The following is a 13,666-nucleotide window of genomic DNA, read 5'->3' as shown; positions in this document are numbered from 1 at the left end:
TTTTTTTTCTGCTCTCTTCCCCTCCGCTTTGGTCGGCGGAGGGAAGCCGGCGAAGGCGAGGGCGAAGGGGAAGAGAGAAGAAAAAAAAATAGAAAAAAGAAAAAGACGAAAATGCCCATAGACAAATGTATTGTTGGGTAAATGTGTCACAAGTGGCATAGTTTGGGGTTTTTCGTGTCACAAAAAAAAGTTCAGGGTAAATTTATCATAAGTTGCATAGTTTGGGGTTTTTGATGGTGTTTTTCCAAAAAAAAAAAAAAAAGATGCATGTTTCATATAAAAGTAGTGTCATCATTGTCATGTCATTATTACCATTTCATCTTTGATGTGCTATCTTTGTCATGTCATTGATGCCACGACATCACATTGCAATGTCATAAATTCTATGTCATCATGTTGGTGTTATTTAGTTATTGCATATTTAGGCTCATATAAATTAAATTGCATGTCATATTAGATTAATTCTCAATTCTTTTGCCCGTCATATTAGAATTAGGCTACATATAGATCGCATCTTTGATAATCCATATCACATATTATTAGTTGGATTAACATCACATAGACATAATCTAGAATTAAATTGCATCTCATTCATTGCATATAGTTTAATCTTTTGCCAAACAAAAAAAACCCAAAAATAATTGATTATCATTGCATTTAGAAATCATGTTTACGTCATGCATATTTTTAGCTAACATCTTTAAGAACACTTGGGGCATTATCATAATAATGTCATGTTTTGTTTGAGGCATAAAGATTTTTTCCCTATTTCTAGCAATTTAGTTACCGATTTGGTTTATAAAAAGTGTTACATTAATTGACTGCACACCCGCATGATCACCACTCACATGTTAGTGATTTATGTTTAAAATTGACTCAGATCGCTTGCAAAAATATTTTTGAATAAAGAGTAAAATGTACCAAAGGTTTTTAGATTTATTTAGCGTAATCAATTCTTCATATCCATGATATCTCTAGTTCACGCAAGTAAATGTTCTCCCATATTTTATTGAGTTTCTAACAAACCCATAATAAATTAGTGTCGACTCCTAATAAATTAAATTGTATGTGAGATTGATTAAATCAAAACCCCAAAATTGCGATTGATATGGCCTCGGGGGAGCTCGGGCTTAGTCTTAAACTTAGGCTTCGTTCGTTTCATAGAAAATAACTTTTGGGAAAATATTTTATGGATTTTCCGGTGTTTGTTTCACGGAAAATAACTTCCCACGGAAAACATTTTCCTTCCTATGGACAAAATGCCTTCACTTTTGAGGAAGATGATTTCCTCTTTTCAGAAAGAGGAAATCATTTTCCTTTTCCTTTTTCTCCTTCTCCTTCTTCTTCTTTCACTATTTATTTTCAATATTTTCTTTCTTTTTTTTTTCCTTCTTCTTCCTCAGCCAGTCGCCGGCCACCGCCGTGGCCGGCGACCGACTAAGGAAGAAGAAGAAGAAGGAAAAAAAAAAAGAAAAAAGAAAAAGAAAAATATTTTTAATGACTTCCAAGAAAATTAAAAAATATTTTCCGAAACTTTTTCAAACTTTAGTATTGGAAAATTGTGTCATTTTCCAGGAAAATGACTTCCGGGAAAACATTTTCCACAAACGTAATATTTTTCGCGAAACAAACGGAGCCTTGGTAATCCATTAATTTTCCTTTTGATGGTTCACCTTTGGGAAAGTTGCAACATCGCGTTAATGAATTCTTGATCTTTGTTTTCGAATAGGAGAAGTTTACCATGGGTAAACTAACGGGAAAAGTGCCAAAAAAGTCCTAAACCTTTTGCATTAGTACCAATTTAGTCCTAAACTTTTTTTTGGTGCCAATTCGGTCCTCAACCTTTTGCATTGGTGCCAATTCAGTCCTAAACCTTTTTTTGGTGCCAATTCAGTCCTAAACCTTTTAAATTTGTGCCAATTCAGTCCTAAACCTTTTGTTTTTATGCCAATTTAGTCTTTCCGACCAATTTTGACTGGAATTTGCCGACATGGACGCCTGCCGGCCAGTCACTGGCGCCGATGTGGACAACTTTAATAATATTTTTAATATTTTTTTGAATTTTTATTTTTTTTTCCTTTTTTTCACTTTTTTTTTTTTGTCTTCCCTCCTTCCTCTGGTTCGGCGACCGGCCAGAGGCTAGAGGCCGGCGAGCTCGACCTCGCCGGCCACTGGCGAGGGCGAGCCTCGCCCGACCAAGGCGAGGCTCGCCCTCGTCGCGGCCTCCGGTGAGGCCGACCTTGCCAATGGCCGGTGAGGTCGGGCCTCGCCCGACCAAGGCGAGGCTCGCCCTCGCCAGTGGTCGGCAAGGTCGAGCTCGCCGGCCATTGGCGAGGGCGGCCTCGCCAGTGGCCGGTGAGGTCGGGCCTCGCTAGTGGCCGCCGAGGTCGAGCTCGCCGGCCAGAGGAAGGAGGGAAGACCAAAAAAAAAAAGTGGAAAAAAAAGAAAAAAAGGAAAAAAATTAAAAATTCAAAAAACATTAAAATATTATTAAAGTTGTCCAAGTCGGCGCCACGTCGGCGCCGGTGACTGGCCCCCGGCCGGCAGGCGTCCACGTCGGCAAATTTCGATCAAAATTGCCGGAAGAACTAAATTGGCATAAAAACAAAAGATTTAGGACTGAATTGACACCAATTTAAAAGGTTTAGGACTGAATTGACACCAAAAAAAGGTTTAGGACTAAATTGGCACCAATGCAAAAGGTTTAGGACTGAATTGGCATAAAAAAGGGTTTATGACTAAATTGGCACTAATGCAAAAGGTTTCGGACTTTTTTGGCACTTTTCTTGTAAACTAACTGATGTAGAACAGTTAGCCTGTGATTATCTTGAAGAATGTGATCGCCGTAATCGCCGGAAATCTCGATAGTTTTTCTGATTAGGCAGTTTTTTTTACTTTAGGCAATTTCAAATTATCAATATTTCGTTTGATTTTATTAAATAAGATTAGATTTGATTTTATAAGATTAGATTTGATTTGCTTTGATGTTATCTTCATTAATTCAGATATCTTTAGGAGTCCTATCATTATAAAAGGACGTCCAGCTTTGTATTCAGATTATTATTATGAAATTGAATTGAATTCCAGTCGAATCGTGGAAGAGTTTTCCAAGTTATCGCTTCTATCTGCATCACTAACATAAGATGGTAGCTAATTAATCGAAATAACACTTGGCAAATGATCAAAGCAGCTCTATATGTGAAGGGGGGGGGAGGAGGAGAGAGAGAGAGTCTATAGCGTTTGGTACAAGATGGTTGGCTTTTGATGAATCACACAAGACAATTATATGACATGATACTTTATTTATGTTCTATCCCAGGAGAATGTTGGCCACATGCTAGCTATATATAATCTTCTAGACGACGTACATATGCAATCGAAAAGAATGTGAAACAGCAAAGTGGGGCTTGAATGGGGAGGGACGACATATATCATCGCAATCAGTAGGAGGGAGGCGAGTGGTAGAACGTCTAAGCGAAAGGTCCCATTCATCTCCTTTCTTCTACCTAAAATCCGTCATTCATGATGTGTGATAATCTCCCTTTTTCTGTTGTCTGAGCTAAGTGCCATGACTGTTGGCCATTTATTATCACCTCCCATTTTGACTTTTAAAAGAGATTGCACCACCATGAGCAGTGCTTGCAAGGACTCAAGAAGCTATAGAGAGAGGTAGCTGGTCGCTCTTGTTGTGTGAAGTATCTGCACTTGCTAGAAAACCCTAGCAAAGAGGAAAGGTTTCGATGTTTATGAGTCAAGCCACGATCGATGTGAATCAAGCAGGATATGAAGGAGACAGGTTGTTGATAAGCCAACTTGTGACCGACCAAATCTTAAAGTCAATCATGTTTAGGGAGAGTTCGAGTTTGGTTGTGAATTTTGTCTTTAGAATCATCATTTTATGAACAAACATATTCGAAAGTCTCAAAGCTCAACTCCCATCAATAATTTCAACTGGAGCTTCCGCACTTTAGCCCTCGCTCCGCTCCAAAGGACACTGACTAAGTTGGGGGGACTCTCTCTCTCTCTCTCTCTCTCTCTCTCTCTCTCTCTCTCTCTCTCTCTCTCTCTCTCTCAAACATAATTCCACTTCTTGTGATCTTCTCGAAAGGGCCTTCACTCTTCTAGCCAAATTTAGAAAAGAAATATGATGCGATATCATGACATTCACTCAGCATTATTATGTGACGTTGCCTAGCGTTTGAATTGGGAAATGTTAAGACAAATGTTAAGAAAGAACTACATTCACTTCTAGGAAACACGGGAGCAAGAGCAACAAGTAATGCTTGCTTAATTCAATTTGAGTTCTATTAAAAAACCATTATCAGTTGATACGAGGTTTCTTCCTACAACTAATTTAACCTGGTTTTGGCAATTTAAATTCCTCGTAGGCGTATCGGCGGCCAATGCAATAGGAAGCTACCGATTCCAGTATTTGGAAGAACTCATTGTATCCAATTATCACTATAAATTGCAATGAGAAAATTCGATCAGAGTTATGGTCACGATACATAGAGAGGGGCCACGACTTTGACAGGATGTCTGTCATTTATGGGCTGAGTGCTTTCTTACGTCCGTAGGAATGCCTGCTTGTGACACCCATTTGCCATTTATTTCCACCACCAATAGAAGCTTGTGAAGATGGTAGCTCTTGTTCCTATTTCTCTTCTCTGTCATGTTCGTTTTGACTTTCACGGGGTCCTAATTATTGTAAAACTGCTAACACTTTGATTCTTTCATTACCAGGCTTCAGAAGAGCACTCAAAAAGCATATAGATATAGACCATGTCTATTTGGGCATATGCTTCCCACCACTTCATTCTGACATGGATGTGATAATTTGCAGCTATCTGTTGCTCGTTACCTCAAACACTTGGATTTCAAGTGTTCATATATATTATTGACATTTGGCAGTTAAATTATCGACTACATGAAAATAATACGTGTCGCTCTTTAAGAGCTTCAGTTTTAACAAGAGGCAGTTTCATACTCAAACTTTAAAATGGTCTAAAAAGCTACGATCTCAAGTATTGATCGCAACTTCCTTTCACCCATTTATGGAATCTCCTTCTTTATTCATCGTACTCGCTTTCAACCGATTAAGTATTTTTTATTAAATAAGATAAGATAGGTTAGATGGACTTTTTGTATCTATGCTTTGTCTGTCAAATTATTTGAATATGACAGCAGGTATTGGAACATGCTATCTCATCGAGCGTTTGGTGTTCATCGAATAGCAATTGATAAAAATGGAAATCTCATGATTATTTTCAATACGGAAAAACACAACAAAAGGAAAGGTAAAGAAATTGAAGAGGCAACTTGTGCATCACGATGAGAGAGAGAGAGAGAGAGTATGTGATTTGAAGGTTTGAAGGTGAACTTTCTTAAAACTCAGGTATATTTTGGTCGAGGTAACTCTACATGACCAATATAGTCATCCAAATTTAAAGAATCTCAATCGTATATATATGGTAAAATATTCCAAGATCATTCATGGGCCTTATTTTGGGTTTCTATGAGGTAGACAATATGAAAATAAGAGGTGTTGTTAATGAGTATTCTCAATTAAGACACTAATTAAGTAAAGTAAACTAAAATTCACTCTCTTGGAGAGACTTTGAAACAAGAAGAAGTGCAAGTCACTTACTTCAAAAAGAAAGCTCTACATCTCTCCAACATACCTTAAAAAGGCTTACAAAACATTCTGGAGGCATCGAAAATAGGTGAATTATTGGTGTTCGTTTCTTTCTTTTTTTTTGCCAGATGTGTGAAATATATGTTGGTGTTCCATCGGTCTACGCTGCACTACACCTTTGAATGGTGCATTCCAGATCCTAAATATTAGTCGAAGTCACAAGTCACCATCAGATATGATTGTGACAACGGGAGCTTAAATTTCATTATTGCATGTTGAAACATAGAAAAAGTCTTGAATATGCAATTAAAGGAGTAAGAAACTTACAGCTCCCGTCAGTAAACTTCATTTGAACATCGACGAAGCATTTCACTCTCAAAAAACTTTAACGTTAGACCGGAGTGATGCATCTTTAGTATATCATATATGTCAAGCAACTGCTTGCACACAATAAGTTTGATTGTTGTTTTGATTTGAATGGCTTAAGTTTTGGAACTTTTCTTGTTTTGATTCCTGCGCGCATGTTTTCTCAGCGTCTCTGGATGGAATAAAGCGTGATGCTCTTGGTGATTGCATGCGATACGGACTGCCCGCAATATTCCTACTTTGATAAGCAAAATCTAGGGAAATGAGAGGGGAAAGGTACTGCTACTCGTAGAAGAGTAACGGTTTCATGGACACCACATATTTTCCCAAGAAAATCGGCTGACTTGTTTACCCGGCTCCCTGGGAAAATCATGAATCCCACTAGGTGGGTCTGCTAGCCCACCGAGTGGGATTACTTATATTAGAAAAGAAAATAAACCAAAATAAAAATAATGGAATAAATAAGAAACTTATTAACATTATCAGTGTTACATTTTTTTAACATTAAGTGCAAAAAAGAACGATATAAACACCTTTGTTTCAAGAGACAATAAATGTAGAGTTACTATTGGCAAGAGCACCGATGCAAAACATTTTTCACACTTGTAGTTTTTCAATCAAGAAGTTGTCTGTTTTAACAAGAAAATAGAATAAAAAAATTAGTATCCCCAAATTTAAAGACCTACGGTTAGTGAATCAAGTTCTTTCTACCCCAAACCAAAAGTTAGTGTTCCAAATCAATGATTTTCGGTGAATTCATAAATTTGTAGGCATGGAAAACTTAACGGTGAGTTATTTTATCCCTGAAGTGATTCATGCATTTTTGGATCATTTAAAAGTGAGGATATTTTTCTCCAGTATGTAATTTATGCATTTTTTGGGGGGAATTTGTGGTCCATGAATTTATTTTATGGTCTCGTCGACTTTCTTACGAGAAAATCAGAAGCCAATCTTACAATAAGATGAGTGTTATCAATAATCGGGAAATTAAGGAAAACCCTGGTCCCAGGGATAGTTAAAACGAGAGATAGGAAATTATATTTCAGATATTCCAGGAAAATAAAAACCATACTCATCAAAATCCTTCGGTGACTTAACCATATAGTAAACTCGTGGACACATATATTGGTTCAATAGAAGGAAATGCTAGGATCACATGGATCTGGGCAGCCTTTGTGAGATGGAGGAAATGTCTCTCGCTTTGAGGCTTAGAGCATGGTCTCATATGCACCGAGATATCTATCGCCCGCCGACGTATACGGCAAATACAGTAGATCTGCCAATGCCTCCTGCACCCACTCATCTTCCTCATCTTGCTTCATCTGTCAACAATAAATAGCAAATAAGAAAAAAAGTTGTGAATTTATCCACCTTCATATGTTATTATTTCAAGGACTAATGGTGAAGCGCATTATGCAAACTGCGTGTGATGAATGATCGATGTTATATGCTTGATTATCGTGTGAAGTTAGATGAGTCAATTACCTGAACATCATCACCGAAGAACAAGTCTTTTTCTAGTTGGGGATATTCGTTCTTCTTCGCTGCTGCCATTTCTTCCGCACAGGAATCATTGTTCCTCGCAAATCTCCCACGTACTCTAACTCTTCTGTCCGCTAGGGATTTGCGGCACGCATACTGCACGTACGTACTCAATATGTTAGTGTACTAAAATCAAGTCGATGACTTCTTGTTATCGGCAACCTTATGTAGAGCAGGTAAATAATGCATGTAAAACGAAACTGATCATGAGAGCATGCATGTGGAGGAAGTAGGGCTCGTGTAAAGAGCACCTTAATTGTTTTGTTGAAATTCCTCTCGTTTCTCTTCTTCAGATATCTGAGAATTCTATGTTTTCTTTCTTCCACTGAGTATCTCCCAACTTTGAGGTTACATTCTTCAGGGAATGGCTCTCCTTGAACCTTTATATTCTGTGAGAAAAATGGTGTTTATTCAACTAAGTATTAGTAGTCAATGACGTAAGTGTATTACTTGTGACAGACGCAAAGGACGCGCACACAGCAGAGGCGAAACAAATACGCCCATGCAAGGTCTGGATTAATATATGTGCGTAAGCATATAAAGATAGAAGTTAATTAAAGCAAAGGCATACCCATTTGCAATGGTCGTCAGCGGCACTGTGAACTGGCTTGAAATCACCAGACATGAATGGGCAGGCTTCCTTCTGTAATAATTCGCAGACATAAGACTGATCATCGCACGACAATAAGCTGCTGAAGCTTTGAGGTTTGTCGACGATCCCGTACGATGATCCATAGTTGATCACAGCTTCGGGGAATGCAGGCACGATCCTTTCTTCATGGAAGTCGGCCATGTATGTCGGGAATGTCGGAACAGAAGAGATGGCTTTCTGATATTGCTGTGATGACAACATCCCACGGTGAGGCAATGATTCCTCAGCACTCCACAATGGACCTCCCACATTTCTTCCAGCTTCAACGACTTGAGCCAGAGACTCATGAGCGTAGAGATCATCATCGGCAAAGGAGGAGAAATGAGAGTAAGACTGAGGAATAGAAGCCATTCAGAATTGCAAGGTGAGGAGGCGATGAGAGGAAGGGCTTTAATGGGTTTCCTTAACGGTACTAAATGGTTTTCCTTTGTGTTGTGTTGGGTGAGCATCTAAAGTGGATTTGTACATTTATAGGGTCGCGGCGTCAAGGACTCTAAAGACTATGAGCAAGTGGTTTGAAAAAACAGTGCTGGTTGTAGTATCAGAATATCTTTGACTGTTTTACTAGGCTAAGGGCCCCCCCAAAGCCAATGAAGCTTGGATGGAGCGCATGTTAATTCTAGGAAGGACTCGGGCTACATGCACTTGTTTCACGCAACTTCCTTTCCGGAATAAAGGAGCCCTTGGCAATATCACACGGAAAATCTCCTCCTGTTTTTAGAGGATAATGATTATCAAACCTATATTTTCGTTGATTAGGGAGTTCGGAAAAAGTTCAAGTTTGAGAGTCTCTCTTCTTAAGCGGACAGGTGTACATGCGGCGGCTCGCTAATGTGTTTGGTCGATCGGATATAACTCCAGATATGATATAAATTAATTTAACTAATGTTTAGTGGCTTGCTTCAGATTGCACAAAGTAGGATAGGCCCCGATAAAAAATACCAAAAAGGACAAGAAAAGTTTAACATGAGGCAGGTAGGGGTAAGAGAGGAAGTGGGCAGCGCTCTCGGCTGTGTCGGTAACAAGTGAGAAAGCGGTGCAGACAGGACAGCACCACCATCCCGGAGCCGTGACGGCGGTGTCCATCTTTCTCTCTTTCCTCTCGTCTCTCTCTCACACAAAGCGATTGAGTCGCCCCATCGTGGCTCCGATGACTGGACTTGCGGTTGTGATCGCCTTGCGGAGGTCACCGGTGACTGCCTCGAGGCGGTCACAGCTCCCAGACAGACAACGACGGTCACTCGCTGGTGGCAGCTATCCTCACTGTGACGCACGCTCTGTCTTGTCTCTGTCGTGGAGGTCCGGCGATGGTTCCTTGCAAATCTACGGTTTCAATGTTTTTTTTTACCTTCAATCCAAATTTTTCTGATATTTTTAGTTATTCAAGTTATCCTGTAACTTGCCAAACAAATGATAGGCCACTAAGAATTTTTTTTCCTATCTTATCCAATCCCCAATCCTTATTCTAACAAACAAATGACATTGCAAGCTTGCAACACTGACAACCTAATCTTAGACATGGAATGAAGATCGTAGCCAAGTTCAGAATTACACGCGACTACCCAACATATGATGCTATTGTATGTGTTCGACAAAATAATAGAACAGGCCCGTTATATGGGGATTAATTTCGCATTCAAAATGAAAACCCTATCCGTTAACTCTGTTAAAGCCATGGAATTAGTTTTGTATGTGTGCATACATGTCAAGGTATAACAGGAGGAACAGCAGCATATGTTCCCTTATTGTCTCTTCTGCCTTGGGAGTAAAACAGGAGGAACTCTTTCAGGTGTCTAGTCCGGAATAATGATGTTGGCCAAGCCCACGGGGGATGCTTATCTCCGAGAGATCTATCATATTCTGATTTCCCGATCATTTCAGTTAGTACGAAATAGATATCAACCCCAGATTATTTATTTTTTTTATGATCGGAAACCCCAGATACTTATTCAATTGCGGGATACATAGGAAGATCTTTGTCAGCAACTTGGAATTCGTTTGAAACTTATTGACGCCGAAAAAATGACCAACTTTTTATTATTATCATCGACTAAATAACAAACCCAATCGATGAATACGATTTGATCTGAACAGTTGACAACTTGCCAAGGAAATCGAAAATACACAAATTATTTACAAGAGCCTTCATCAATATTTAGGAAGTTGATTGACTAAATGATCGATAGCCAGAAATTGACACAAAAATGTAACTGCTGGGGGTTATGCTTATTGCCGCTATTTTAGGATTAAATTCTTATGGTGAAATGTTGCTAGATAATAGGAAATCGTTTAACTTCTTGTAACTATCGATAGTAGTAGGAAGTTATCTTTTTAGTCAAATTCGATAACTGTTAATCGTAAGGACACCAATCAATCACATAACTCAACATTCTTCTGCAAATTTATCTTTATCTTTACATTCTTGCAATTTACATGGCTGAAAGCGATATTCTTCGGTTTCCATACCTTTAACTTTCTTATCATTTAGTCCAAAATCAAGGATCCTTTACAACTTTTATTGATATATATCGATCCATCCATATTCTTGAAGGATATCGCATCACATTTTTTGTGAAACGAAACCAAGAAGTGTAAACAATAAGCATGAGGTCCTGCATGCCAAAGAGAAAAGCCGTTTGAAAACTGGGGAAGCTTTATATGTATATGGAGCGTTGCATGTGATTTTCTATTCTTAGCCTGGAAAAAGCCAACAAAGGTGTGCCCCAGACGGACCTCCAAAAGATCTAACCTATTACTTAGACCAGGAATCTAACACATGGCCTTGTTCACTTGTACCCACTTGTACATTCTGATTCGGGAAAAAACATAATTAGGAAGAGGGACCTTATATGTATACGTCCGATCAGTAGGGCGACGACAAAATTTATTTCATACATGTATTTTGGCTAGTATTTCATTGGCCAAAATAAGAAAATTCTAATCTATAATTGATGAAACACGTGTGAAGATAACCGAATACTTCAAGTGTTCATAAAATATGAGAAGTGTTTCATTTGACTTTATATTTTTGCAGAAAAGACGAGAGTTAATAATATTTGAGATGGACCTACAATATAGGTCGCCGCATATGTCAGAAAGATTAATCTTGTTTACATATTGTTAGAACAATCAATACCGATTATAATTGTACTTCGACTAAGTGGGGATAAGGTTTTAGATGTTTATGGACAATGATAGGGACCAAAACTCTATATGGTAGTAGAAAGTCGCGTGTTCGAATTCTCAAGATCCTCAATTCGTTTCCATACTTGTAACCAATTTCCAAATTCAGATTAAGAATGGCAGGAGTACCATAACTTCGTACGACATTCACTTCAATGTCATAACTTTTTTTTTTCACTTACTTATGTGCCACATCGGAGTAAAATCAATCATTTGAGTGCCATTTCCGACAAATCGTATGATGTGAATTTTGTGCTTAATTTTCTCTTCCCACGTGAATTTTTTTAATTTTTAATTCTTATTTTCCCTTTTTTTCTTTGCTTTTTTTTATCCTATGCCTAGATTAGGCGAGGGCCGCCTCGCCCTCGGCTGGTGGGGCCGCGAAGGCCTTGGGCTAGGCCTTCGCCAGCAGTCGGTGGGGTTGCGAACACCTCATCTAGTGCCATTGCGGCCTCATCAGCCGCGGGCGAGGGCGTGAAGACCCTCGCCAGATCTGAGTGAGGCCACCTCGCTTGTGGCCGGGGGGGCTATGAATGCTCTAGCCCAAATCTGGCGAGGGCCTTCTTGCCGTCGTCGCGGCCGGCGAGGGCCTTTTTGCCGTTGCCCGCGGCTGGCAAAGCCACAATGACCTTGCCCAGGGCCTTTGCGGCCTTGCCGATCGTGGGCGAGGCCTTTGCGGCCGACAAGGGTCGTTGGACAAAAAAAAGAGCAAAGAAAAAAAAAGAAAAGAAAAATAAAAAAATTATTCACGTTAACGCCGGTAATACCACGTAGGACAATCGGTGTCCACGTCGAATTTTCTGACAAGGCAAATTGTCAATGGCACTTAAGCGATCGATTTTTTAGGATTGTGGTACTTAAGTGAGCGAAAAAAAATTTTATGTCACTTAAGTGAGTACCGTACGAAAGTTATGGTAAACCTGCTATTTTTATCTCTTTAAACCAAGTCCCAAACGATGTAGAAAGGAAGGAAATTATGGTAATTAAACACTTAATCACACCTCCAATAACGAGGTTTAAGGGGTCACTTCAGCTCACATCTGCAATGGTGCAGTCGAGGCAGGGATCGGAGCCTGAGAATAGTGCTTTTTTCCAAAGAATGGAATATGATCCCACTGATCACATAGGCGAGGGTAAAAATATGTTGGCTTGGTATTTTATTGCAGGTGCTAAATAATCTTGTTCCTTAATATCAATTTTTATTTTATTTTTTGTGCATCTGGAAGCTCGAAACCTTAAATATTTTTGAACACGGAGAATAGAACTTGTGCTGCGCTAAAGGAAAGCTACGGCTTAATTTCCAAAAGGTATGTCGGAGGAAGGTGTTGGCTATGTCGAGTTTTCTCTTTATTCTCTCTCCTTTCGCTTAGCTTTTTCACGTGAGAGTTTGAATGATACCCTCAAGTTCAAGAAAGAAAGAGAAAGGCATCAAATAGTCTCGGACCATCTTTCCTATCTTGAAAAAAGATTCCACGCTTTCTCCCTTCATCTATCACAGTAGATAGAGGCAGTGATCACCAGCAAACTAAGGGCCGATCCATTCTTTCAGGAGCATTCGAGATATCGATTAGCGTGATTAATCACGGCTGATCGATCATCGATCCTTATTATGTATCTAACCAGGCTTGGATGCGAGCTTGTCCTTGTCGCTTTACCCGCAAGTGGTGTCTAGAGGGTCCAACAAGCTCATGTTCTCGCATGTTGCCCTTTGGGTAGTGTGTATCTGCCATTAAGTTTTTAAGATGGATCGATCGCACTTTATTCAGATATGAACAAATATTCGCACTTCTCTCTCAGTCGGGTATGCATACTAAGGTTTCTTGAGGCAAGCAAGGAGAGATTTGGTGTCAGAGATTTGTTGGGTCTTTAATCTACAGGAACAGTTCCCTTTCGTTTCAATCGGGTTGGCGATGCCCCCAAAAACAAATCGCTTTGATGTCACCTTTTTCTTACCAACCTTAAACAATACATGTGAGGCCCAAGATGTTATTGACCACTATTTGGACCGTTCCCCTAAACTCAAATCATTAGTAATTTAAGGTGCCTTTATTTAAGTGAGAGTTTATGAGATCGCTACCAACTATTTTAAAAATATTTGAACTCAGGACTTCCGACTTTGATACACAATGTGAGATTTTGTGGGATCACTGCCGACTATTCTAAAAATTTTAAATTATTAAATGATGGCGTGATTTATTATTTAATTATTCTAACAGTTTCGAGAAAACATTTTTTAGACTTTTCGAAGTTCGGGACGTTGAAAATAGTAATTCTAACTTAAAAGTATT

The 13,666-nt window shown here is 39.2% G+C and overlaps 1 protein-coding gene across 1 annotated transcript; it reads right to left on the bottom strand.

The window, feature by feature from the left end:
- Positions 1 to 7,029: 7,029 nt before the first annotated feature.
- LOC115692262 (uncharacterized) lies at positions 7,030 to 8,636 on the bottom strand. The gene is made up of 4 exons (XM_030619065.2): positions 8,115 to 8,636; positions 7,795 to 7,932; positions 7,487 to 7,639; positions 7,030 to 7,323 (listed from the first exon to the last, which is right to left on the bottom strand). The coding sequence occupies exons 1-4, from the start codon at positions 8,544 to 8,546 to the stop codon at positions 7,210 to 7,212; spliced, it is 837 nt and encodes a 278-aa protein (XP_030474925.1). The 5' UTR covers positions 8,547 to 8,636; the 3' UTR covers positions 7,030 to 7,209.
- Positions 8,637 to 13,666: the final 5,030 nt, after the last annotated feature.

Source organism: Syzygium oleosum, unplaced genomic scaffold (assembly GCF_021117445.2).
Source record: "Syzygium oleosum isolate NSW1041296 unplaced genomic scaffold, Sole_v2.1 Sole_v2.13, whole genome shotgun sequence".
Classification (NCBI taxonomy): Eukaryota; Viridiplantae; Streptophyta; class Magnoliopsida; order Myrtales; family Myrtaceae; genus Syzygium; species Syzygium oleosum.
Note: the sequence above shows the minus strand (reverse complement) of the source record. Positions and strands in the feature narration are given on the sequence as shown.